The sequence below is a fragment of the Cucurbita maxima genome, unplaced genomic scaffold (genome assembly GCF_002738345.1).
Source record: "Cucurbita maxima cultivar Rimu unplaced genomic scaffold, Cmax_1.0 Cma_Scf00005, whole genome shotgun sequence".
NCBI lineage: Eukaryota > Viridiplantae > Streptophyta > Magnoliopsida > Cucurbitales > Cucurbitaceae > Cucurbita > Cucurbita maxima.
The window spans coordinates 1,040,447-1,063,926 of record NW_019272021.1 but is presented as its reverse complement, the minus strand read 5'-3'; the positions used below and the strand labels follow the sequence as shown (position 1 = coordinate 1,063,926).

Below are 23,480 nucleotides of genomic sequence, written 5' to 3'. Positions count from 1 at the left end.
GCTGGGTGGTATCGTTTTCTGGTTATTTCGCTGTAGCTTCCGCCGTCGTACGGCGGCGGCAACTTCCAAGGTTTGTTGGAAATGCACAGTGAACAATCCCATGCAAAAAAGAAAAATTAATTTTAGCGTAAATAAAATTATTAAAAGTTTAATATATTAAGTTTATACTCTAGACTTAAAATTCATCATTTCCGAATTCCCTCAACTACCCTTTCTATTTTATTTTGTTTTTTTTTTTTTAAATAAATAGAAAAAAAAAAGAAATCCATATTTTCCTATTTTAGAATATGGTACTATCAACCTCCATATTTAAAATAGGGTAATATTTGTTTTTAATTGACAAGATTAACCTTACCCCACCCACCATCTTTTTTTCAACTCTTGGTTATTTTGGTCAAAACAAAGGTTCCCCCCAAAAGCAAATACATTCATTTCACCTCCTTCACACACCAAATAGCAATTCTAGTAAAGTTTTCCTCTTCCTTTCCTTTCCTTCCTTAATTCATTCTCAACTATATTTCATCCACTCGTCACGATATTATTCACTTCATATATTTGACTATGAAATCTAGGTAACTACATGACTTTCCTTTCCTTCAATTAATTAATTGTACCATCTAAATAACCGTCATTTTCAAGCTTTCTATTACGTGTCTCTATAATCTTTAATTTTGTCTAAATAGAGTATTAAAAAGCATATTTAAAGTTGTTATTTCATCTTCTCGGATCAAACTCTTTTGTTTTAAATAAACAAAAGGAACATGTATATTTATTTATTCATGGGTGGATTGAGTTTAGTTTCAACTTAATCTAGTTTTTTCTAGCACTTCTAATTTTATCTCTATAATCTTTAATTGTATTTTAATAAAATGTCATATATAGATTTTTTAATGAAATAAAAGAAAATTAACTGAAATGAAACTAAAATGAAAACAAAGAAATTACAATTTAAAATTTTAAAATTTGAGTGTGTTAATTATTATTGATACTATCTTGTCATGAAAATAGAGAAATAATTTAAAAATGGAAGTATAAATATGTAGGAGGAGTTTATTAATCCAATAACAAAGTGACACGTGGAGATCCGTTTTAAGGTTGGTGACGACGATCTGATCGATCTGGTGACCGGGTTTGAGCTGATACAAGAATCTGAGAACCAAATGCTATGCTTTAAAGATTACACATCCACTCCCACGCGGTTATGGAGGGAAACCAAGCGCGTGGTGAATAAAAAGAATCCACGTGGAGATGAAGATAAAAATATCATGATGTTAGCGAATAAGGTGGAGAGGTGTGGGAGAGACGCATAAAGCGCGCGTGGGGAAAAGCGTCTTGAAAAGGAAAAGGAAAAGGGGGCAAAAACCAGGCTGTTTTATATGAAACTAGAAACAAGAAGAAGAGTCCTAAGGGTGAGTTGTTGATAATATTTGTGGGTGAAGATTGGAAATTTCAAGTTTTGTTTAAATCCGTAGAAGAAGAAGAAGAAACCCAAAATCCCAAATCCCCAAAATCGTCTCCAAAATAAAATAAAAAAAGACCCAAATCGATTAGTTTGATTTGGAAAGAGGTGTGTTATTAGGGTTTTTGTTGTTTTTGATCCCAGAAACAGAGTCTTTGTTTTCACCAAATTAGCCACACTTGGAGGGTACCAACAGAGGAAAGAAGGAAGAAGAAAGGAAATGGGAAGAGGAAGAGTGGAGCTGAAGAGGATAGAGAACAAGATAAACAGGCAAGTCACATTTGCAAAGAGAAGAAATGGGCTTTTGAAGAAGGCTTATGAGCTGTCTGTTCTTTGTGATGCGGAGGTTGCTCTTATCATCTTCTCCAATCGTGGCAAGCTCTATGAGTTCTGCAGCACTTCCAAGTAAGTTTGTGATGAATCTTTCTTTCCAGGCTTTCCGTTTCAGTTTTTTTAATTTGATTACAATGCTTTTCTTGGACCCAGCATGCTCAAAACCCTTGAGAGGTACCAGAAATGCAGCTACGGAGCTGTGGAGGTCACCAAACCTGCCAAAGAACTCGAGGTCATTTCTCAATTCCTTAATTAATTACTGTTTTAGATCTCAATTTTTTTTTTTTTTTTTTTTCTTAAACAGTTCTTGGATTAGTTTTTGCAGAGTAGCTATAGAGAATACTTGAAGCTCAAGGCTAGGTTTGAGTCTCTTCAAACAACTCAGCGGTAACTATTACATGGATTGTCTTCCCTTTTTCTTGGGTATATTAATATCAATTATGCCCTAATTAAACTTCTATACTTCCCTTTTAATTCTTAACCGTTGCTTAAAAATGATATTACATCTCAAAACTTGAATTGTTTGGTAACTGATTAATTTCATTAGTATTGGGTAACAAATACTTGAGAACCTTTTGTTGTTCTTACTAGCTTTTTAAAAGGGAATTCACCAAATAAAGGAAAAATACATGTAATTATAACCAATGGTCATGAGAGCGTGCTTACCATATTTGGGTATGGATTTAATTTTTTTTTTAGTCTTATTTTGAAATTGAAAGGGGCCTCACATGTGTGAAGGATGGGTGATTTTTCGAGTTTTCTTGATAAACAAATGTAGTTGAATGTGTAGGGATGGTTCGGATATACTTAAATAAATTTTGCTGAAAAAATGTTTTAAAAGAGAGGATGGAATTTAGGGTTTTCATTAGAAAGCTAATTGAAGGAAGATTTTGTAATAATTTAATTAAAATGAAGGTGAACATGAACATGAACATGAACACGCTGATATCTCTCTTACATAGAGACTCCTCAAAACCATAGAATTTAGGGTTTCTTTGTGTTATGGTAGAAATCTTCTTGGTGAGGACTTGGGTCCATTGAACTCAAAAGAGCTTGAGCAGCTGGAGCGTCAGCTGGAGTCTTCTTTGAAGCAAGTTAGGTCCACTAAGGTATGTTTTAATCTATTCAAACTCAAAATCTACTACTTTCTTTTCTAATCATTTTCCCTTTGTTTCATGATTATTGTGTAAGTTTAGTTCTTTGTTTGTTATCTAATTTTATAAGAAAAGTTTTTGAAATCTTTGTTTTGTTTTTGTGTTTTACTAAGAGTTCCTACATCCGCATCTATGAAAATATATAGTAAACGATATATATAGTAAAATGATGGTTACATATATAGTAAATTGAAACATATATATGTTTATTATGTCTCATTTCCTACCTATTTAGAAGTCACTAATACAAGACCTTTAGTCTATATTCTTCTTTGTATTTTTTCTCTTCTATTATTTGTGTTCATCTAGATCGAGTGTATGTGTTGTTGTGGAATCATAACATTTCCGTGCTTCAAAATATTTTCAAGACCTAGGCTTAGTTTTGTTTTCAAAATTATTTTTATTTATGAAATTTGGTTGGGGCCTACGATTGCCTCTGAGCCAATCCCCTATAATCTTTGCATGATGAAAAGCACATTATAAAAGTAAAGAGATAACTAATTAACTAAAGACAAAATGATAATCAAAGAAGTCTAAGACATTAATTTTTAATTTTTGAAGTATGATCTCGAGTGATGAGGTAATAAGAAAGAAGAGAAAGCATCAGGCCTTTTACAGGTTGTGTACTCTCTGAGTAAACCATTATATCACTATATTCATGCAATTTGATCGTTCAAGGATCCACTGATATCCTTGTTTCCAGGTTTTAAGAAATGGGTTTGTTTGGTTTGTGCGTATAAATTCTAGAAATAACAAGTTTTCAATTCGCCAATTTGGGAAAGAACATGTTCTTGAGTTTGAAATTATAAACTGTTCTGTAAATTACATTCGAAAATATCACCAAAATCTTTGCCCAAATATTGTAATTGAAGAAAACGTGCAATTTTGTTATGCATGTCTTGTCTGTAACAGAAACTATGTGGCTGTGCTGTGTTTGTGTCCATTCTTAAAAGACAATTATTGAAGCTTCAGTTTTGTACTATGGATATTGTTAACCAGAAGCTGCCGTGTATACACCACCCAGTTGCTCTGCTTCTTAATTAATACCCATTCACTTCCACCTTTCTCTGCCTTTTAACCAAAAGTTCTAAAGCTACGAATTTCAAGACACTGTTCTTATTATGACTTCTGAAATCTGTTTCAGTGAGTTATGGAATTGATATGGATAACATTATTGAAACTTTCTATACTAAAATTTAGTCATGACTTCTTGAACTTGGGGTACTTCAAATCCATTTGGACATTCTAGATTATGCAAATTTAGAATGCTTGTGTTCGAGTCTCGTGTTTCTAAGATTTTTTGTAATTATCCTTTTAGTTGATTCTCTTGAACTATTAGTTAACCGCTAGTTAATTCAATTTTATCGAGACTTATTTTGTTGAGCTTTTTTTTTTTTAAAAAAAAAATATTGAATAACATCTGTGACTGTTTCATAATATATAATCGTCTGCATGTTGAATTTAAAATGTGCATGTTTCTAGTAACCAATATACACCAATTGACTATCAAATATCAAGATATCTGATGATGCAAAATTGTTCATCATATTCTTTTCAAATAATTTTTTTTTTTAAATGTTGGTTTAAAAACCCTAGATTGATATAGTTGGTAGAGTTGAGAAACCCTAAATGTAGAATAAGTTAGTCCATTTTATATGTTCAAAGTACTTAGTTTTGTTAGTGAATTTGAAACTGGGAAATTTGCAGACTCAGTACATGCTGGACCAGCTATCTGATCTACAGAACAAGGTAGGGTTGAGTATTGATTGTTGATAATTGATATCAAGTTTAGAGAAACGGTTTTAATTTGAATTGTGGTTGATAGGAACAAATGCTGATTGAAACCAACAGAGCTCTGCAGATCAAGGTAATCACCATTTCATTCTTCACACACTCATAATCACATAATCACATAAACAAAGTAAAATTGTTTGCATTGTTTGGCTTATGGATTTGGTGGATCAGTTGGAAGAAATAAGTTCAAGAAATAACATAAGGCTAACATGGGAAGCTGGAGACCAAAGCATGTCATATGCTCCACAAGATGCCCAAACTCAAGGCTTCTTTCAGGCACTGGATTGCAATCCCACTTTACAAATTGGGTCAGATTTTGTTCTTATTTAATTTTTAAAGCTTTGAAGCAAATGAAATTTGATGATGATTATTTTATTTTATTTATAATCAGGTACACTTCTGCAGTGTCGGACCAAATTACAGCCACCACTGCCCCAACTCATGCCCAACAAGTCAATGGCTTCCTCCCTGGTTGGATGCTTTGAAATCCATAACTACCTCTTTTTTTTTTTTTTTTTTTTTTGTTTTTTCTTTCCATCTTTCCTTTTTGCAATATGCTACCAACACTTTGCAAAATTGTTAATAAGCATTATATTTTGCTTTTATTTTAGAACTTCAAAACAAAATTCTATAATTTGCAAGACTTGTATATCCAGAATCTATCATATTTACATGGATCCTTCCCCGACTTTGAGACGCTATGAATTTTGAATTGTATTTTCGTTGTTGTGCTTGTATATTTAGATTATAGGTGAAATGGAATTGTGGAGTGTTCACATGGCCCGATAACTAGATTACTTTGAACTATATATCTAACCTAAGCAACAAAAGGTGGGTTGAGTTAGATTTTCATTTTCCGTTTCAATTAGGTTGAATTTTTTAAAAATAGAAAAATTCGAGTCAATTCAAGTCTGACAATTTTTTTTTTTTTGAGAAATAGATACAACCCAACTTAACCTAGCTCTCATTTTTAGATTATTACTAAAATTAAGAATGTTTAACATTTGTAATAGATATTAGTAATGAGGTAACTGGAGAAGGATATTTGAATTTTATGAAATTTTAGTTATTGATATAACATGGATAAATAAGACTGGTTAAAAATAATAATAAAAACGAAATAATTCTAAACTCAACTTAACCCAAGTTTAAAATAGAGAGTTGAGTTGAAAATTCTGGTCAGATTGCTTGAGTCACCGAGCTAATGAATCCAAAATTTTAGGTCGATAAAAAAGATTTTTACCCCTAATACTTTGGTGCACTTCTATTGGTTTGTTCATTAAAGTTGATTTGGAAAATTTGAATTTGCTATACATATTATGTTGTTGGCGCAAGTAACAGTATCATGTAGAACCTAGAATGGGGCATCTTAGGAATACATATGTAGCCCAATTTAGTCGTGGGTCCTTCGATATTTATATATTTTCTTCTACTTTTGCCTTTTGTTCTTTTGGGACTATTAGTTCTTTAGCCCTAGTGTCATTTTATTTTCCTTTAGTAAATTTAGGCTATATTCTTCCGTGAAATTTCTTCCACAAAAACAAAATTTACTCACTTACTTTTCATTTCATCCCATTTCTTACTTTCTATTTAGTCTTTAGTTTGAGGATTTTTTTTTTTTTGTTGGGTTAAAAATATGTTAATATTTATTCTTTTTCTAGTGATAATTGATAATTGTCATGAAGATTGGGTTCACGAATACTTGGATTTATGAATACTTTTGGTACATTCCACACTTTGATTCATAAACCTATCAGATTCGTTTGGTTCATTTCCCATATTGGTACATTCTGTCATATTAGTACATGAATCAACTTGATTCATGTATAAACATTACTTTTGCTTTGATTCATGAATGAGAATGAGTATTGTTATGCCTATATAAAAGTTTGCCTAGCCTTCTTTTGAGATCTGGAGTTATAATTGGGAGAAACTTTGTGAGAGAGACTTTGTAGTGTGGGGGTGTGAGAGATACACTTGTAAACACTTTGGTTAATAGTGATTGACTACCACAGTGGATGTAGGAGAATTTCTTTTTTCTGAACCACGTAAATCTTTGTGTCCTCTTTGTTTAATTTTTGTTCGTGGGTGTGTGAGTGTGATCGATCTTGCTTCCTCTCCAACTAAAACAATTGGTACATGTAACGACACAAAATTTTCTACTTAATTTAAGGTCGATAGTATATACATATCATAAACATGAATGCAGAAATACTTTATTTAAACTTTCATACAACATAATCTTCAACTTAAAACACTTTTAAAAAAGACACAACAAAAGACTAAATAAAATAAATTAAACGTTTAAATAAAAAACATCATATTCTAGCCTAAGTCTAAGAAAATAATACGACTACCCTATGCATGTGTCATGGTCTCGAGTTGCGATGTCATCGTCAGCCGCACAAGAATGCCTTTCCTTAACTTGAAAAATGTACTAGCACATGACTTGAGTATTTAAAGAAATACTCAGTAATTACCCCACTATTGGGGTTAAATGCAAGAACATGCGAATGCAATGACGGGACCTATCATTTCAATCTAATTTCCTACGGTACTTTCGTAACGGGTAACTTGGATGTGTACCATATACTCTACACACAGCCCATACGTGCGAGTATGGACTCACCAGTCAGTTCGCACACCGCTAGGCCACTTTCCTTGTCGGGCAAGCATACTCTGGGAGCTCTTAGGTTAGACACCTGTTAGAACTAGTAACCGCCACGACAGTATTATGTAAAACAAAATGATCGTACCCCTGCCGGTAAACATAATGATCGTACCCCTATCGACAGCATTTTGTAAAACATAATGATCAAACTCCTGCCCATCGTGATGAAATAGAGGTATGCCCCAATGCATGAGCATACATAATGCATGAGGTCCCAATATTTTTCAATTTTTGGCATTATTAAATATATCCCCACTATCGTTTTACATTCATATCATATCTTTTCTCATTTTTTAGTTCTCATATCATTCATAATTCTAACGAGATTATATTTCATTTCATTTTTCGTGATATCATGTCATTCACAACATGCTGTATACATACCATTTAGAAAACATAACATAATGCTCCATGCTTTTAACATGTCATTTCATAACGTGCAATTCATACAACAATTACCTCAATGGTCACACAAAACAATCTAAACATAACATATCACATCACAATATATCGTATCATAAACATGTCATATCGTAAAGACTTCATGGTCATATCATTCCCTAACTTATCAAAGCCTTAATATTTTTATACCTATCATATTCATATCGTTACGTGAACGTGCCTAGTCATATCATCACAGAAACGTATCCTAATGCTATCGTTCTATCAATCTATCACAAACCTATCCCTTTCTACCCATAACCTAACCGTATTCTTTCATCAATCTCTCCTATCCATAGCACTCCGATATGTAAACTAACCTTAACGTTTCATGAACGTATCTTACTCCTATCGTTATATTTCGTTTTGTGCATTCTTCTCGTATCCTATCTCAAACATATCATTGAACACATCGTATCGTAATTATTATCATACAATTCACATATTATAACATAGACATAACATATAAGAAGCATATCGATTCACATACAATTCACACATATCAGTATATATGACACGTGCAGAATCACAGGGCACGTGTCAACATCAAATATAATCATGCCGATAGTAAGGCCACTTACCTGATTAGCTTAGGCTGATGTCCCGACGTTATCCTTAAGGAAAATCTATTGAAATCCAAGTCAACCTATGTGAGCCCATGACATAAGTTTCAAGTTTGAACTTCTACAAAATTGTTTCTCTAATTTATATTGATCCATATGTTAAATGTTCATTTGAAGAGAAGAAAGATGATAAGGATCATGGTGTTCTAAATGTTCCAACTGAACTTATTACATGACGATCCAATGCTAAGAAGATTCAACAAGCATACAAAATTGGATAGGCTCGGTTTAATTGTTATTTCATGTGTTACAAGTTGATTCAATTGAGGATCGTTTGGACCTTTAGAAGTGAATATGTGGTTGAAATAGTGGATGATGTTACTATAACTAGCACTTAAAGATAATTTGTTAGAAAATTTTATTTATTATTTTAATTCCATAATTTCTCTGAAAATTTTTTGGGAATTTAGTTGTCAAAGTGATCATAACATGGAGATTTAAAGGGTAGTGGGAGCTCATGGATCATGGCCACTAACTTCGTTAGCGGATATTGGAAGAGTTGAATATTTCTTTTGTGGATAGATACCCACAAAATACTATGTAAAAGTAATGAAATTTAGCTCTCAAAAGTGAGACTTTCACCCTTAGAAATTTGAGAATCATTTTTGCCATTTTTAAGTTTGTCATTCTTGCATTTTTGCCATTTTTAAGTTCCATGCCATTTTTAAGTTTCATGCCATTCTTAAGTTTCATGTCATTCTTGTGGTTCATCTGAGCCATTCAATCAAACATTCTTGCATTTTTGCCATTTTTAAGTTTCATGCCATTCAAAGATTCTTGTATCAACAAAAGTTTGGATCGTTGAGCTATGAGGATCTAGTTGAAAGTCATTAAATTTTAGTGACAGATGTTACAAGAACAACCAAACGGAACACCATAACTATATGACTAGGGCTACATTCGTCAGAACAAATGTCACACGACACAAGGAGGCATTAGAAAGATAGATGCCCAGAAAATAAGGGACCAAATATCTGACCAATTACCATAAAATCCTAGAATGAGTTGAACAAAATGATGTAGACGTTTGTCGTCCCTCATGTCTAAGAGATAAGACATGAGTAAGGAAACTGAGATTTCAGAATCTCGAGGTCTAGTTACTCGATAGACCAAGCTTGATTGTACAATATGGTATAAGTTATCGCTTGAGATGTTCCAAGTCTTGAGGAGATACGAGTGGTTTCCACCACATCTCTGCCATTGGGGTAAAGCTTACCCCGCCTGAAGTACTATGACAAGTTCGTCTAGAGAACATGTATGATGATGAGTACATGATTATAAGAAGACAACTGTAAAGTAGTGTACCTAAGGTTGGGGGTGGGGTATGGATGGTCAATTTTGCCACTTGTAGTGGTATAATGAGAGATTGGAGATTGACTTGTAGATGCTCCTCGATGTGTATCTCAAGGAGAACAGGATACCAGTTGGAGACCAATTGTAACTACTTTTGTTAAAGGCAAAAGACTTGAATGCTAAGTGTTCATATGCACCAATCCCAATGGTTTAATTTTATAGTATTCTCCATTGGTAGAGAGGTAGGAGGTTGAGTCAAGAAGGACTGTCACAAGCACGTTACAGAGAATATCCCTGAGGCTCGTTTGATAAATAAAAATGCACATGGTTAGAGTGAGTGAAACAATCTTGAAATGACTCATAATTGAAATACTGGATGGAGGGAATCGAATCCGCTTTTAGAGAATCCGCTGTGGAACTAATAGAAAAAGGCTCTTTGCCACTGTTAGCAATTGAATCAGAAGCATGGAATAGGACAAGGTTTACGTTATGCCTTAATGTACTTAATCTAAGAGTAGTAGGAGTTCAAACAACTTCTAATCATATTCGGTAAAATAAAATCAGATTCTAGGTTCTTTTTGAAAACTTGCTACTAGTTCTAAGCTTGCAGATCAATTCAAACATCTTCCTCAACCTTCTTCCTAATCCATGACTACCTTCTCCTTAAATTAAGCAATTACCAACCTTAAATTAAATTAAGCAACTACTAACAAATCTTGACACAAGACCTTCGTGTTTATAATTCATAAATCCACAGAAAAAGCAATTCCAAAACTCTCTCCTCTCCGCTCCTCTCCTCTCCTCTCCATTGTCTTCTTCCTCCTCTGAATCTGTAATCATGAGTCTGAATTGCCTCTCATGTCAACTCTTCTTGTAGAGATCGGACTCCGACAAAGACCTCGAGCAGCATGAATACTTCACCGATTAGGCCAAGTCGCCGGACAGAAGCTGGACGGGAAACCTCTTGCTCCGCCCTCCCACTCGCCAAAACAGCGACGGGTTTCGGGTCCGGACGGAGAATTGTTAGATAAAACCTAAGTTTTACCGTTTTTTCTTATTCACACGATTTCAGAAAATCGCCAGTTTGATCATTTGACAAAACACGTCGAATGGATCAACAGAATTTTAGACTGAAATTTTGTAGGGAGTGGCACAGCTTTAGTTGGCACACTCTCAGCCATTTTTAGAATGATTTTTATTGAAAGAGGAGATTTGTTCCGAAAATAAAACAATCTCAACGCAGAAGATCGGTGTATATCATTGCAGAGGAGCCAACCTATCAACAAACAAGTTGAATAGCTCAAGTGGTTAGAGCTTTGACCTAACATCACAAAGGTCTCAGGTTCAAGTAGAAGAAAATGTGAAGTGTAAAAACACACACATTGTGGGGCCCATCTCGAAGGTCTCAGGTTCAAGTAGAAGAAAATGTGAAGTGTAAAAACACACACATTGTGGGGCCCATCTCGGACAGGCTCACTCACTCCTCCACGCTGTCGTCGTGTGCCGACATCTCCATCACCGCCGCCACGAAGAGGCCGATGCTGTGATGATGGGCGTCAAGTTATCGTTGAGCATCTCTCTCCACCAAGCGCATCGCGCAGAATCTGTCGATGATTTTTCAATGCGGATCACGGGGCTCGCCAACAACATCACCACACTCGGTGGCAGCATCAGTGAGACAGAAATCGTGAAGAAGATGCTGCAGGTTGTCCCTGATCACCTCGAGCAAGTTACGATTTCAATCGAGACATTGCTTGACGTGAACGACCTAACGGTAGAAGAGGTGACCGGAAGACTGCGTAACGTCGAGCAGCGGAAGAAAAATACCATTTCAGCTGTCGACAAGGGGGGTCGTCTACTCCTCACTGAGGAGGAATGGCTTGCATGTCTAAAGCTCCGTGACAACACCGGCGAGAGCAACGGGTCCTCCTCCAGCCGCAAAGACGGTAAGAAGCCATGGATCTCTCACGGGCGCATGTGCGGGAAAGACGGGAATCAAAAGTTATCGTTGAGCGAGTGATCAGGGAGACAACGACTGCCGTCGTTCAGTATCCAATATTGACAAAGTCCAATTATAACGAATCGATCTTGTTGATGCGCGTCAACCTACAGGCGCAAGGGTTATGGCATGCTGTCGAGCCAGAGGAAGGAGAAACGATTGAGTACCGTGAGGATCGGTTGGCGTTTGCCGCCATATTTATGATCTCTCTGCCCCCAGAGATGCTGGCATCTCTCTCCACCAAGCGCATCGCGCAATCGGCCTGGGAGGGAATCAAATCCCGTCGGGTCGGTGTACAGCGAGTGCGGGAATCCAACATCGAGCAGTTGCGGAAGGAGCTCTCGGAGATCCACTTTAAGGATGGTGAATCCGTCGATGATTTTTCAATGCGGATCACGGGGCTCGCCAACAACATCACCACACTCGGTGGCAGCATCAGCGAGACAGAAATCGTGAAGAAGATGCTGCAGGTTGTCCCTGATCACCTCGAGCAAGTTACGATTTCAATCGAGACATTGCTTGACGTGAACGACCTAACAGTAGAAGAGGTGACCGGAAGACTGCGTAACGTCGAGCAGCGGAAGAAAAATACCATTTCAGCTGTCGACAAGGGGGGTCGTCTACTCCTCACTGAGGAGGAATGGCTTGCACATCTAAAGCTCTGTGACAACACCGGCGAGAGCAACGGGTCCTCCTCCAGCCGCAAAGACGGTAAGAAGCCATGGATCTCCCACGGGCGCATGTGCGGGAAAGACGGGAATCAAAAGAAGGAGTCGACCAATGGCAGACCGATCTGCTTGAACTGTGGGAAGAGAGGACACCTAAGCAGGAATTGCTGGAGCAAGCTTAGGAACAAGGAGAAGGCCGAAAAGGCCCATGTGGCTCAATCCGAGGAGGACGAGCCAGCTCTCTTCATGGTAAGTGCATGTGTCCCCATTGTCGATTCCAAATCCACGGAAATGGAGGTAATCAACAACGATGTTGAACTCGAGAAAGAGCTCCAGCTGGGCGTAGCAAATGTGGCACCAGCTAGGGAGCCAATTCAACTGGAGGAGGAGCGAGTGTTCGCTCAGATCAGCGAGCGGGACGAGCAACACAAGGACCGGCGATGGATCCTAGACACAGGGGCAACAAACCATATGACCGGGGCTAGATTTGAATTCTCCAAACTCGACTCGGGGATCCGCGGGACGGTGAAATTCGGCGACGGATCCGTCGTCGAGATCGAAGGACGCAGCACCATCCTGTTCGCCAGCAAGGGAGGCGAGCATCGCAAGCTGACCGACATCTACTTCATCCCGAGGCTCAAGGCTAACCTTGTGAGCCTGGGTCAACTCGATGAGACAGGCTGCTTCATCTCCCATCGAGCGCGGACTACTCAAAATTTGCGATAATCAACGACGGCTGCTCACACAGGCAAGGCGCACGACAAACCGTCTTTACATCCTGGAGTTAGAGATAGAGCAACCTGTCAGACTCTCGGCCAAGACCGAAGAGGTATCTTGGAGGTGGCACGCAAGGTACGGGCATTTAAACTTTCCTGCTCTAGAAAAACTACAGAAGGAGGAGTTAGTGCACGATTTGCCAGCAATCAAAGGCGTGAACAAGCTGTGCGACGAGTGCCTCATCGGCAAACAGAGGCGCACACCCTTTCTGTCTCGAACATCCTATCAAGCCGATGAGCCGTTGGAGCTTGTACACGGCGATATCTGCCGGCCCATCAAGCCGGCGACCCCAGGCGGTAAGAGTCTCTTCCTCCTGTTAGTCGATGACAAAAGCCGCTTCATGTGGCTGACCCTGCTGCAAGCGAAAAGTGAGGCTGCAGAGGAGGTTAAGTGCATTAAAGCGCGAGCGGAGGCCGAATGTGAGAAGAAGATACGAGTGCTGTGCACAGACCGAGGCGGAGAATTCACCTCGACAAGTTTCGGTAAGTTCTGTGACGAAATCGGCATACAACGGCACCTAACGGCGCCCTACTCCCCCCAACAGAACGGAGTGGTGGAGCGCCGGAACCGGACCATCGTCGGGACAGCAAGGTCATTGTTGGTGACGGCTGGGATGCTTGGGAGATTCTGGGAAGAGGCAGTAATGACGGCCGTCTATCTCCTCAATCGGTCACCAACCCGAAGCCTTGACGGGAAGACACCATATGAGGCCTGGTACAACAAAAAACCAGCGGTACATCATTTTCGCGTGTTCAGCTGTGTCGCATACATGAAGGTAACACGTTCCCACCTTGCTAAGCTCGATCCTAGGGGGCTGAAGGTCGTTTTTATCGGCTATGAACCCGGGAGCAAGGCGTACAGACTATATGATCCTTTAGGGGGGCGAGCTCACGTGTCTCGCGACGTCGTCTTCGACGAAAGCACCTTCTGGCAGTGGAATGACCTGATCGAGGCAGACCATAATCCAAATCAATTTACGGTGAAGTACCTCGTCACCGAGCCGGAAGAAGGAGGAGCCCAGCATCAGCAGCCGTCACCGCCGCCAGCAGGTGCAACCCCTGAACCAGTGGAATTCGCAACACCACGGACTGCGGATTCGACGCTGGATGCTGATCACGATACTGATCTGGAGGCCAGGTACCGGAAGATGGACAACCTAGTAGGAGGAGGTGAACCACCTGGACTGGCAGTGCGCGAGCTCGAAGAAGTGGCCGAACTACATGCCATCAGTGCAGATGAACCGAACACCTTCACCGAAGCAGAAAAGAACCCGTGCTGGCTGAAGGCAATGCAGGAGGAGATGACATCCATCACCGAAAATCAGACGTGGAGTCTGGAGGATATGCCGCCGGGACACCAAGCCATAGGGCTCAAATGGGTCTTCAAACTGAAGCGCAACGAAAAAGGAGAAGTTGTGAAGCAGAAGGCCCGTCTGGTGGCGAAGGGCTACGTCCAGAAGCAAGGAGTGGACTTCGAAGAGGTATTTGCGCCAGTGGCAAGGTTAGAATCCGTTCGTTTCTTACTTGCAATTGCAGCACATTACTCTTGGGAGGTTCACCATATGGACGTAAAGTCTGCTTTCCTTAACGGAGAGCTGAAGGAGACTGTTTATGTCCAACAACCACCTGGCTTCCTGGATAACAACAACCCCAATAAAGTATTGCGCCTGCACAAGGCACTCTACGGGCTTCGACAAGCTCCACGAGCCTGGAACGCGAAGCTCGACAGTACCTTACTGTCACTGAAATTCAAACGTTGCGCCTCTGAGCATGGCATGTACACGCACGGCCATGATAAGAAGCGACTAATCGTGGGAGTGTACATCGACGACCTCATAATCACTGGAGGTGACATGGAAGTCCTCGGAAGGTTCAAGAAGGAGATGTCGAAAAACTTCGAGATGAGCGATCTCGGCGTGCTCAGCTACTATCTCGGCATCGAAGTGCAACAGAATTCTACCGGCATCTCCATCTGCCAAAGTGCATACGCAAAGAAGCTGCTGGACATAACTGGACTTGTGGACAGTAATCCTACAAGGACGCCAATGGAGGCCCGACTCCAACTAAGGAAGGCTGGCACTACGACGACAGTCGACTCCACCAATTACCGCAGCATTGTCGGGAGTCTGCGCTATCTGGTAAACTCTCGTCCTGATCTTGCTTATTCTGTTGGATATGTGAGCCGGTTTATGGAAGCACCTAGGGAGGAGCATTTAGTGGCTGTCAAGCGCATCCTGCGCTATGTAGCCGGAACCAAAGGCTGGGGTGTAAGATACTGCGCAGGGAGCGGAAAGAAGAAACTCAAGCTAGTTGGCTACAGTGATAGTGACATGGCCGGTGACGTTGATGATCGTAAGAGCACTAGCGGAATGATCTATTTTCTCTCAGGCGGCGCAATCTGCTGGCAATCAACAAAACAGAAGATAGTTGCTTTGTCTTCCTGTGAAGCAGAATACATCGCCGCTTCGATGGCAGCAACACAAGGGATCTGGCTTGCGCGACTAATGGAAGAACTCATCGGGAGAGAAAGTGATCCACCAATGCTATACGTAGACAACAAAGCTACGATCTCTCTGATAAAAAATCCAGTTTTGCATGAACGAAGCAAGCACATAGAAATTAGATTCCACTACATTCGAGAATGTGCAGATCCAGGGCTCATCAAAATTGATTACATCCGAACAGAGGAACAACTTGGAGACATCTTCACCAAGTCCCTGGCGCGGGTGAAATTTGAAGAACTACGCTCAAAGATCGGAGTTCAATCAGTAAGGTAGATATACTACAGGTTTTAGGAGGAGATTGTTAGATAAAACCTGAGTTTTACCGTTTTTTCTTATTCACACGATTTCAAAAAATCTCCAGTTCGACTATTTGACAAAACACGTCGAATGGATCAACAGAATTTTATATTTGACAAAACACGTCGAATGGATCAACAGAATTTTAGACTGAAATTTTGTAGGAAGTGGCACAGATTTAGTTGGCCACTCTCCAGCCATTTTTAGAATGATTTTTATTTTAAATAGGAGATTTGTTCAGAAAATAAAACAATCTGAACGCAGTCAGAATTCAGTTAATTTTCTCTCCCCTTTTTGTTACGCATTTTCTTCCAACAACCAATTTCCTCTCACCGAAATTCTGTGAAAAACAACAAGAATAAGGTGGCGCCAATGGGCCACCGCCGTCTTCACAGCACTGGCGCCGTCGCTTTCGACGGCCCTGGTAAGGAGCCGAGGCTGATTAGAAGCGCGGGGATGAGGAGGGATTGGAGCTTTGAGGATCTTCGAGCGAGGAAAAATTCTCCCCCTAACAAATATCAATAGCCTACCATCTCCTTAAATTAAGCAACTACTAACCAATCTTCCTAATCCATGGCCTAACAAATCTTCTTAATGGCAACTTACTAAACTTTCCCTCAAATTAAGCAACTAATCTTCCTAATCTAAAACTAACAATTTCCCTAACTTATTTAATTCAGTAAAATTCATCTAACTTAATAGTTTTTTTTTGTTTTTTGCTAAGTCAACCTTTTAACTCCTCATAACTTTAACCCTGTCTATGGATATTGGTGAGTCTAGAATATTGGTGTGACGGGATATTGGTGAGTCTAGGATATTGGTGAGTCTAGGATATTGGTGAAAATGTCTACCTGTTGCTTTCTAACTTTATTTAGTCCCAGGTCAATTTTGTCTCCTTTAGAAGAAATTTTAATTTTGCAACATGAATTTTCTTCCACTTCTCTCCTCTTCTGTGCAGAGAATTTATGGTCAGGCTTACATCTAGAAAATTCTTGTGACGATACTCCTGTTTTTTCAACCTTTCTAGGCCTACCTTTAGGTTTCTTTAGTTGAGATAGCCCGTTTGAAATCTCAATGAAACATATTGAAGTAGCCTCTAGTTGCTTCTTGGATTTATTTTTTGATTCCTTTTTCTCTTGACTAGTTGGTTTCTTCTTCACTTTCTTGCTGCCCGCGCTAATAGATACTTATGGAAAATGGATAGTTTTTCAATAGTATCTTATATGGACAATTTCGCAACCGTTTTACTTTCATCAATAAGGCTTTATTTCGGTCGATAGTTTTTCAATAGTATCTTATATAGGCGATTTCGCAATCGTTTTACCTTCATCAATAAGGCTCTATTTCAGTCGTATATCTTGAGGAAAGGGTCTTTCTATCTCCACTCTGCTACCTTTCTATCTCATTTAACCGAGGCTAATAATATTGTTTTTAAAACTTGGGATGTAATACACCTTGGTCAATAGACATTGATCGTCGTTCTTACACTAGAACAAGATAGATCCTTTCCCTTGGATCGGTACAATTGATCAATTTCAAACCTTCATGTTTCCAATGAAATTCTCATCAAGCTCCTTGAACTTTGCTTGATCTCCGGTCATGTGGTTGCTCACTCCGTTGTCTAGGTACTATTATATTTGACTGAGCGAATGTGAGAAAATCGTTACATAGGAAAAAGTCGAATAAAATAATGGAAAAACAAAAGAGATTATATTTGACTGAGCGAATGTGAGGAAATCGGAGGAAAAGTCGAATAAAATAACGAGAAAACAAAAGAGGGAGAGAGGGAGACAGTGAATAACGAGAAAACAAAAGAACAAAAGAGGGAAAAAATAACGAGAAAACAAAAGAGGGAGAGAGGGAGACAGTGCGAAAACAAAGAGGGAGACAGTGCGCTGGAGAAAACAAAAGAGGGAGACTAGTAAGAGGGAGACAGTGCACTAGTGCGCTGGAGAAAACAAAAGAGGGAGACTAGTAAGAGAGAGACAGTGTGCTGGAGAAAACAAAAGAGGGAGACTAGTAAGAGAGAGACAGCGCGCTGGAGAAAACAAAAGAGGGAGACTAGTAAGAGGGAGACAGTGCGCTGGAGAAAACAAAAGAGGGAGACTAGTAAGAGGGAGACAGTGCGCTACTAGTAAGAGGGAGACAGTGCGCTGGAGAAAGCAAAAGAGGGAGACTAGTAAGAGGGAGACAGTGCACTGGAGAAAACAATAGAGGGAGACTAGTAAGAGGGAGACAGTGCGCTGGAGAAAACAAAAGAGGGAGACAGTGCGAGTCACCTTAATTGTGTACTTCCCACTCATTGAACACAAAAATATTTACTCACCTAAAACTAGGAGTCACCTTAATTGTGTACTTCCCACTCATTGAACACAAAAATATTTACTCACCTAAAACTAGGAATGATTTTTAACTAAAACTAGGAATGATTTTTAGGCGTACTCCCCACTCACCTTAATTGTGTACCTTAATTGTGTGGATTGAACACAAAAATATTTACTCGCCTAAAACTAGGAATGATTTTTTAACTAAAACTAGGAATGATTTTTAAAAACTATGAAATGATTTTCAACTAAAATGTGTGAACACAAAAATATTTACTCACTTAAAACTAGGAATGATTTTTAACTAAAATTAGGAAGGATTTTTAAGATTTTCAACCTAGGGTTTATCTAATAGGTAACACATCCACTTGGTCTTGTCCATCTATGAAGGGTTCCCATAACCTTTTATTCATTGAGCATCAATAGGTTGGACATTTTCTCGGCCAACATCGATGTGGGATCTTCATCATCCAAGAACATGAGGTTTGCCTCCTCATCGCGCTCCTTGTTGCGGCACTCTGCTGCTTCATAATGCCCATATTTTCAAAGAGTGATCATATTCTTGTCCTTCCAAGGGTTGCATTTTCATGGGTTTGTGAGGTACTGTCACAACCTCCTTTGCCACCATGTCTGCGGCCACATCCATGACCTCTTTTTTCTTTGTTATGGTTGCCACGTTCACTCGTACCTAAAAAAGAAGAGTCATTTCCATCTTTCTTTTTCGTTAGTGCAAGTCACTCCTCGTGTGTGAGTAAGAGGTATTTCTCCTCCTCTTTGTTTTCGTAGCTACGAAGTCTCTCCTCATGGACCTTAAAAAGACCAACGATCTTCTCAACTAAAATGTTCTTGAGATGGTCGAACTGCTCAATGGAGGTAACAATATGCATGAATCTTAGGGGAACTGCTCGAAGAAACTTCTTGACGACAGCGATCTCCTCCAACACGTTGCCTAATGAACAGATGCCGCTGACGATCATCGTAATCTTCATGGAAAAGTCGTCTATTGACTCACTGTCCTTCATGCAGATAGCCTCGAACTCACTCTTCAAGGTCTGCACCTTCACTTCCTTGACACGTTCCACGCTCATATGCATTATTTGCAGCGTCTCCCACGCTGCCTTTTCTAAGTCCTTCTCTACCAACATGAGATGGACATCCTTTGAGACTACTTGGTAGATGGCAGCAAGAGCCATCCTGTCCTTACGCTCATCAACTTCATCACCATGCTCGATGGCGTCCCACACGCCTTGTGCCTGTAAGTTAACACGCATCTTTATCGACCATGCTGCGTAGTTACTCTTTGTAAGTAACGGGTACTGGAGCGTTACATTCAACTCCCTTCTACTCCTTATTGTTGCACATCTCCTCCAAAAACTTCGTGTGGTGATGGCATTTGTTTCGACATCCTAGCTTTGTTACCAAATGTTGGAATGGTCCATGATCGAAATTGTTGGATTTTATGTCCTAAAACTCATAGTTTGTAAACAAAAACAAATTTTATTTTCAATAAAATTATTATTGTTGTTTATTCAGTAAAGATTGTTATTGAATAAAGTGAACTTTACGATCATTAATCTAAATCCAATAAATTAAGAACACTCTGGCTATAGTATGATTACTTGAACTATATGCAGAGACATAAGAGTTGATCAAGTTCAAGTATATAGTCAAAATGATCTATAGTATAAGGATAAGGCTAAGTACCTTATTCTAGGGACACTATGGATGCGGCCCACTTTTGTATATGATATAAACAATGTGATCACTAAAATTGTACATGTGGAAACATGTGAGTGGGGGCGTCCTATACAATGAGTATTGCATAAGATCGGACCATAAAGAAAATCACTCTCACTTTATAATGTCGTTTACTGTTGAGACTGATTTTCTTTTCATTCGATGACCTAGGTAACTCGATCTTAATCCTGAGCTAACCATGAACTTCTGTTTATTCGGAATTATTCTTAGATTTGCATGGGTGAGAGTGGCTCAAGTTCGCCGACTCAATAGGCCTCCCATTTCAGGGGTAAGACTGGGTAAATGGCTGGGGACGTGGGGTGCAAGATCGAATTCACTCCTACCCACTTTTAGGGATAGAAGAGAGGTAGTTCCCTTAAGTACTGACTCTCCAAGGGCCCCCACCCTCTCATTGGTCTGAGAGAGATTTGGTTTACTGGTTGAACCACAAACCAATTGTTCATTAGAGGATCAGTGAGACATAAGAAACAAGAAGTAACTTCAGGGGTAAAACGGTAAATTGACCCAGCTCTAGTTACGAACAACTTCAGGGGTAAAACGGTAAATCGACTTACTAATCATGGTTATATCAAATGGACAGAAGTATATCTATAGTGAGGGAGTGCAACTACTAGGCTATAGTGGAATGTCCTAGTAGTTAACGAATGTTGCTTAACAAGGTTAATGAGTTTAATCGGTTAATCTTGGATCGTTGGAGCCCATGATCTATAGGTCCATTAGGTCTCTCTACTAGCTCATATCGGACTAAATCATAGAACAATGTGACGAGTGAGTTCGAAATGTTTGAATTCAAATTAGGGAGAATGCGCTACATATATACGATATATTTAACCTCATTTTTGTTTTATTTACGAATTAAACAAAAAGAGAGAATCTGAGATATTTAAATAAGATTTAAATATCTTAATCAAATATGTGTCGGAATTAATAGGGATTGGCATTTGAATTAATATTAAATATTACTTTAATTTGAAATTAATAATTCAAATTGATTGTTGAATCAAAATGAAGAAAGTCAAAATGTTGACTTCATTTAATGGAAAAATACATAGTGGAATTTTGAAGTGTCAAAATTTGGTTTAACCAAACTTGCATGCTTGCCAAATAAACCCCACAAATTTGAGTGGAATTTTGAGTGTCAAAATTTGGTTAATCAAGCACGCATGCTTGCCACATAGGTGCTTGCCACATAATCCCAAACATTTGAGTGGAATTTTGAGTGTCAAAATTTGGTGATCTCAAATTTGCATGAACATGCAAACATGACTCTATAAATAGAGTGATCATAATACATGAAAGGTCTTCTTCTTAGTGAAAAAACCCTAGAAAAACCTCTCACAAACACTCTCTTCATATATACAAAATCCCTCCCACGTTTAAGTCACTCACCGGATTCCACAATCCCGTTCTAAGGCAGGAGGATAGTGGTGGTTCGAAACCGGATCGTGAGGAAAAAGGAATTTAAACTACAAAAGGTTAGTATTCAAACTCATTAAGTTTTAATAATTATGAACATGCTATTTATTTACTATAATTATTGTTCTAAAAGTGCCTAAGATCCAAATTGCTTTCGCATATGTTATATTAACACCATCATAAATATATCGAAACAAATAACTGAAGCCTAAGAACAAGTTGAGGGGAGATAACTCTTGAATAGAGGAACTTAAGCACTTGTATGTTATTTAACAAAAAAAAAAAAAAAAAACGAGCATTTAAGCACTTGTATGTTCATTTCCTGTGGAGATTGCACAACTGATCTCCTAAACTTTCCCCTCAATATAAGCAACTACTAACAAATCTTTTCAAATTAAGCAACTACTAATCTACTCAAGTTACTAATCTTTCTCCTAAAATTAAATTAAGCAACTACTAACAAATCTTCTCAAATTAAGCAACTATTAATCTAGTTACTAATCTTTCTCCTAAAATTAATTAAGCAACTACAAATCTTCCTAATTAACTTAAAAATTTCTCTAACTTATTACAATCAATAACTACTAAATAATTATCCTAAAATTGGTATAGGTTAATAGCTTCTTTTGCTAAGTCGAATATATATTATCTATGTAATTTCTTTGCCCGGAGAGAGAGTAACCCCTAGAAGTAAGGGAAGGTTAATTAATAAAGAAAGGTTCAGGTTAAGTTTCAAAGCGGCGAAACCTCGAGATACTTTTCACTTGTCTTCTGCGAGTCTGAGGCTTATTAACTCACAAACAATATCTCATGATAGGTAGAATGCTTAGAGCGGCATAGGAAAGAGGATAATTATGCCCGACAAGATGTTGGATACCATAGTTGGAACCACTAGTTCATCGGTTGGAGTCAGTCTCCATAGTCGGCATGAGGATATAGAGGCAAAACTATACTATAAGATTAGACAATGAAGATTCAAACAATTGGTAAGGACATATAGTACATTTCCAATAGAGGAATAAAACCTTGTACGAGATTGAAAGACAAGGACCACATGGTTGTGAGCAGAAAATTCCTCAAGTTTAGATGTCTAGTGGCACCAAGCCTAGATACGCCATAGGAAAAGAAAAAAGTATAGCTTGAGGTAATCCTAAAACTCGAGATGGAATCAGTTAGTATCTAACTAAATCTCCATTAGGAGTTAGATTTAGTTTTTTGATTTGTTTACTGGTTTGTTACCCGAATTTGGACAGATTTTTAGGTAGATTTTCTAAATATCTTTTTGTATTCTCTATATATAGACAGCATTCTTGCTCTCCAAAATTCAATTTTCTCATCAATCATTCAATAACTCACTCTTTCACTAACTTTTGGTATCAGAGCTATCTTCCTAAGGGATCTGTGAGATCAAAATGGAAGGAGAATCCAGTTTTTCAGCGGTTGCACCACCAGTCTTCGATGGAGACAACTATCAAATGTGGGCAGTTCGTATAGAGACTTATTTGGAGGCCTTGGATCTTTGGGAAGCAATAGAAAGGATTACGAGGTCCCTCCGCTTCCAAAAAATCCTATTGTAGCACAAATCAAATTACAGAAGGAAAAGAAGACAAGGAAATCAAAGGCGAAAGCTTGCCTATTTGCCGTTGTATCTCAAATGATATTCGTGTGAATAATGTCCCTCAAAACAGCAAAGGAAATGTGGGATTATCTAAAGGCTGAATATGAAGGAGATGAGAGAATTCGTGGAATGAAAGTCCTGAATTTGATTAAGGATTTCTAGTTGTAGAAGATGAAGGAGTCTGAATCGGTGAAAGAGTACTCTGACAGACTTCTCAGCATTGCCAACAAGGTGAGATTGCTTGGTTCTGTATTAAATAATTCCAGGATTGTTGAAAAGCATCTAGTCACTGTTCCAGAGAAGTTTGAAGCCACTTTTACTACTCTGGAGAACACCAAAGACTTGTCAAAGA

At 38.7% G+C, this 23,480-nt stretch overlaps 1 protein-coding gene across 2 annotated transcripts; it reads left to right on the top strand.

Moving 5' to 3' along the window:
- The first annotated feature begins 1,390 nt into the window (after positions 1–1,390).
- Positions 1,391–5,452, top strand: LOC111479996 (developmental protein SEPALLATA 1). Of its 2 annotated transcripts, none has more exons than XM_023124939.1 (8): positions 1,391–1,864; positions 1,946–2,024; positions 2,109–2,179; positions 2,802–2,901; positions 4,654–4,695; positions 4,772–4,813; positions 4,912–5,048; positions 5,132–5,452. In XM_023124939.1, exons 1-8 carry the CDS (start codon positions 1,680–1,682, stop codon positions 5,223–5,225), a joined length of 750 nt encoding a protein of 249 aa, XP_022980707.1. In that variant the 5' UTR covers positions 1,391–1,679; the 3' UTR covers positions 5,226–5,452. The 2 variants fall into 2 exon arrangements, with proteins under 2 accessions (XP_022980707.1, XP_022980708.1); XM_023124940.1 differs by having other exon boundaries at positions 1,392–1,864; positions 2,118–2,179; positions 5,132–5,445.
- The last annotated feature ends 18,028 nt before the right edge of the window (positions 5,453–23,480 follow it).

What these genes read in the sequence shown, in the direction of transcription:
- LOC111479996 (XM_023124939.1), top strand. Translation starts at nt 1,680, where the DNA reads ATGGGAAGAGGAAGAGTGGAGCTGAAGAGGATAGAGAACAAGATAAAC. An exon ending in AACCTGCCAAAGAACTCGAG is followed by an intron (nt 2,025 to 2,108) that starts GTCATTTCTCAA and finishes TTCTTGGATTAG; the next exon opens with TTTTTGCAGAGTAGCTATAG. An exon ending in AATCCCACTTTACAAATTGG is followed by an intron (nt 5,049 to 5,131) that starts GTCAGATTTTGT and finishes ATTTATAATCAG; the next exon opens with GTACACTTCTGCAGTGTCGG.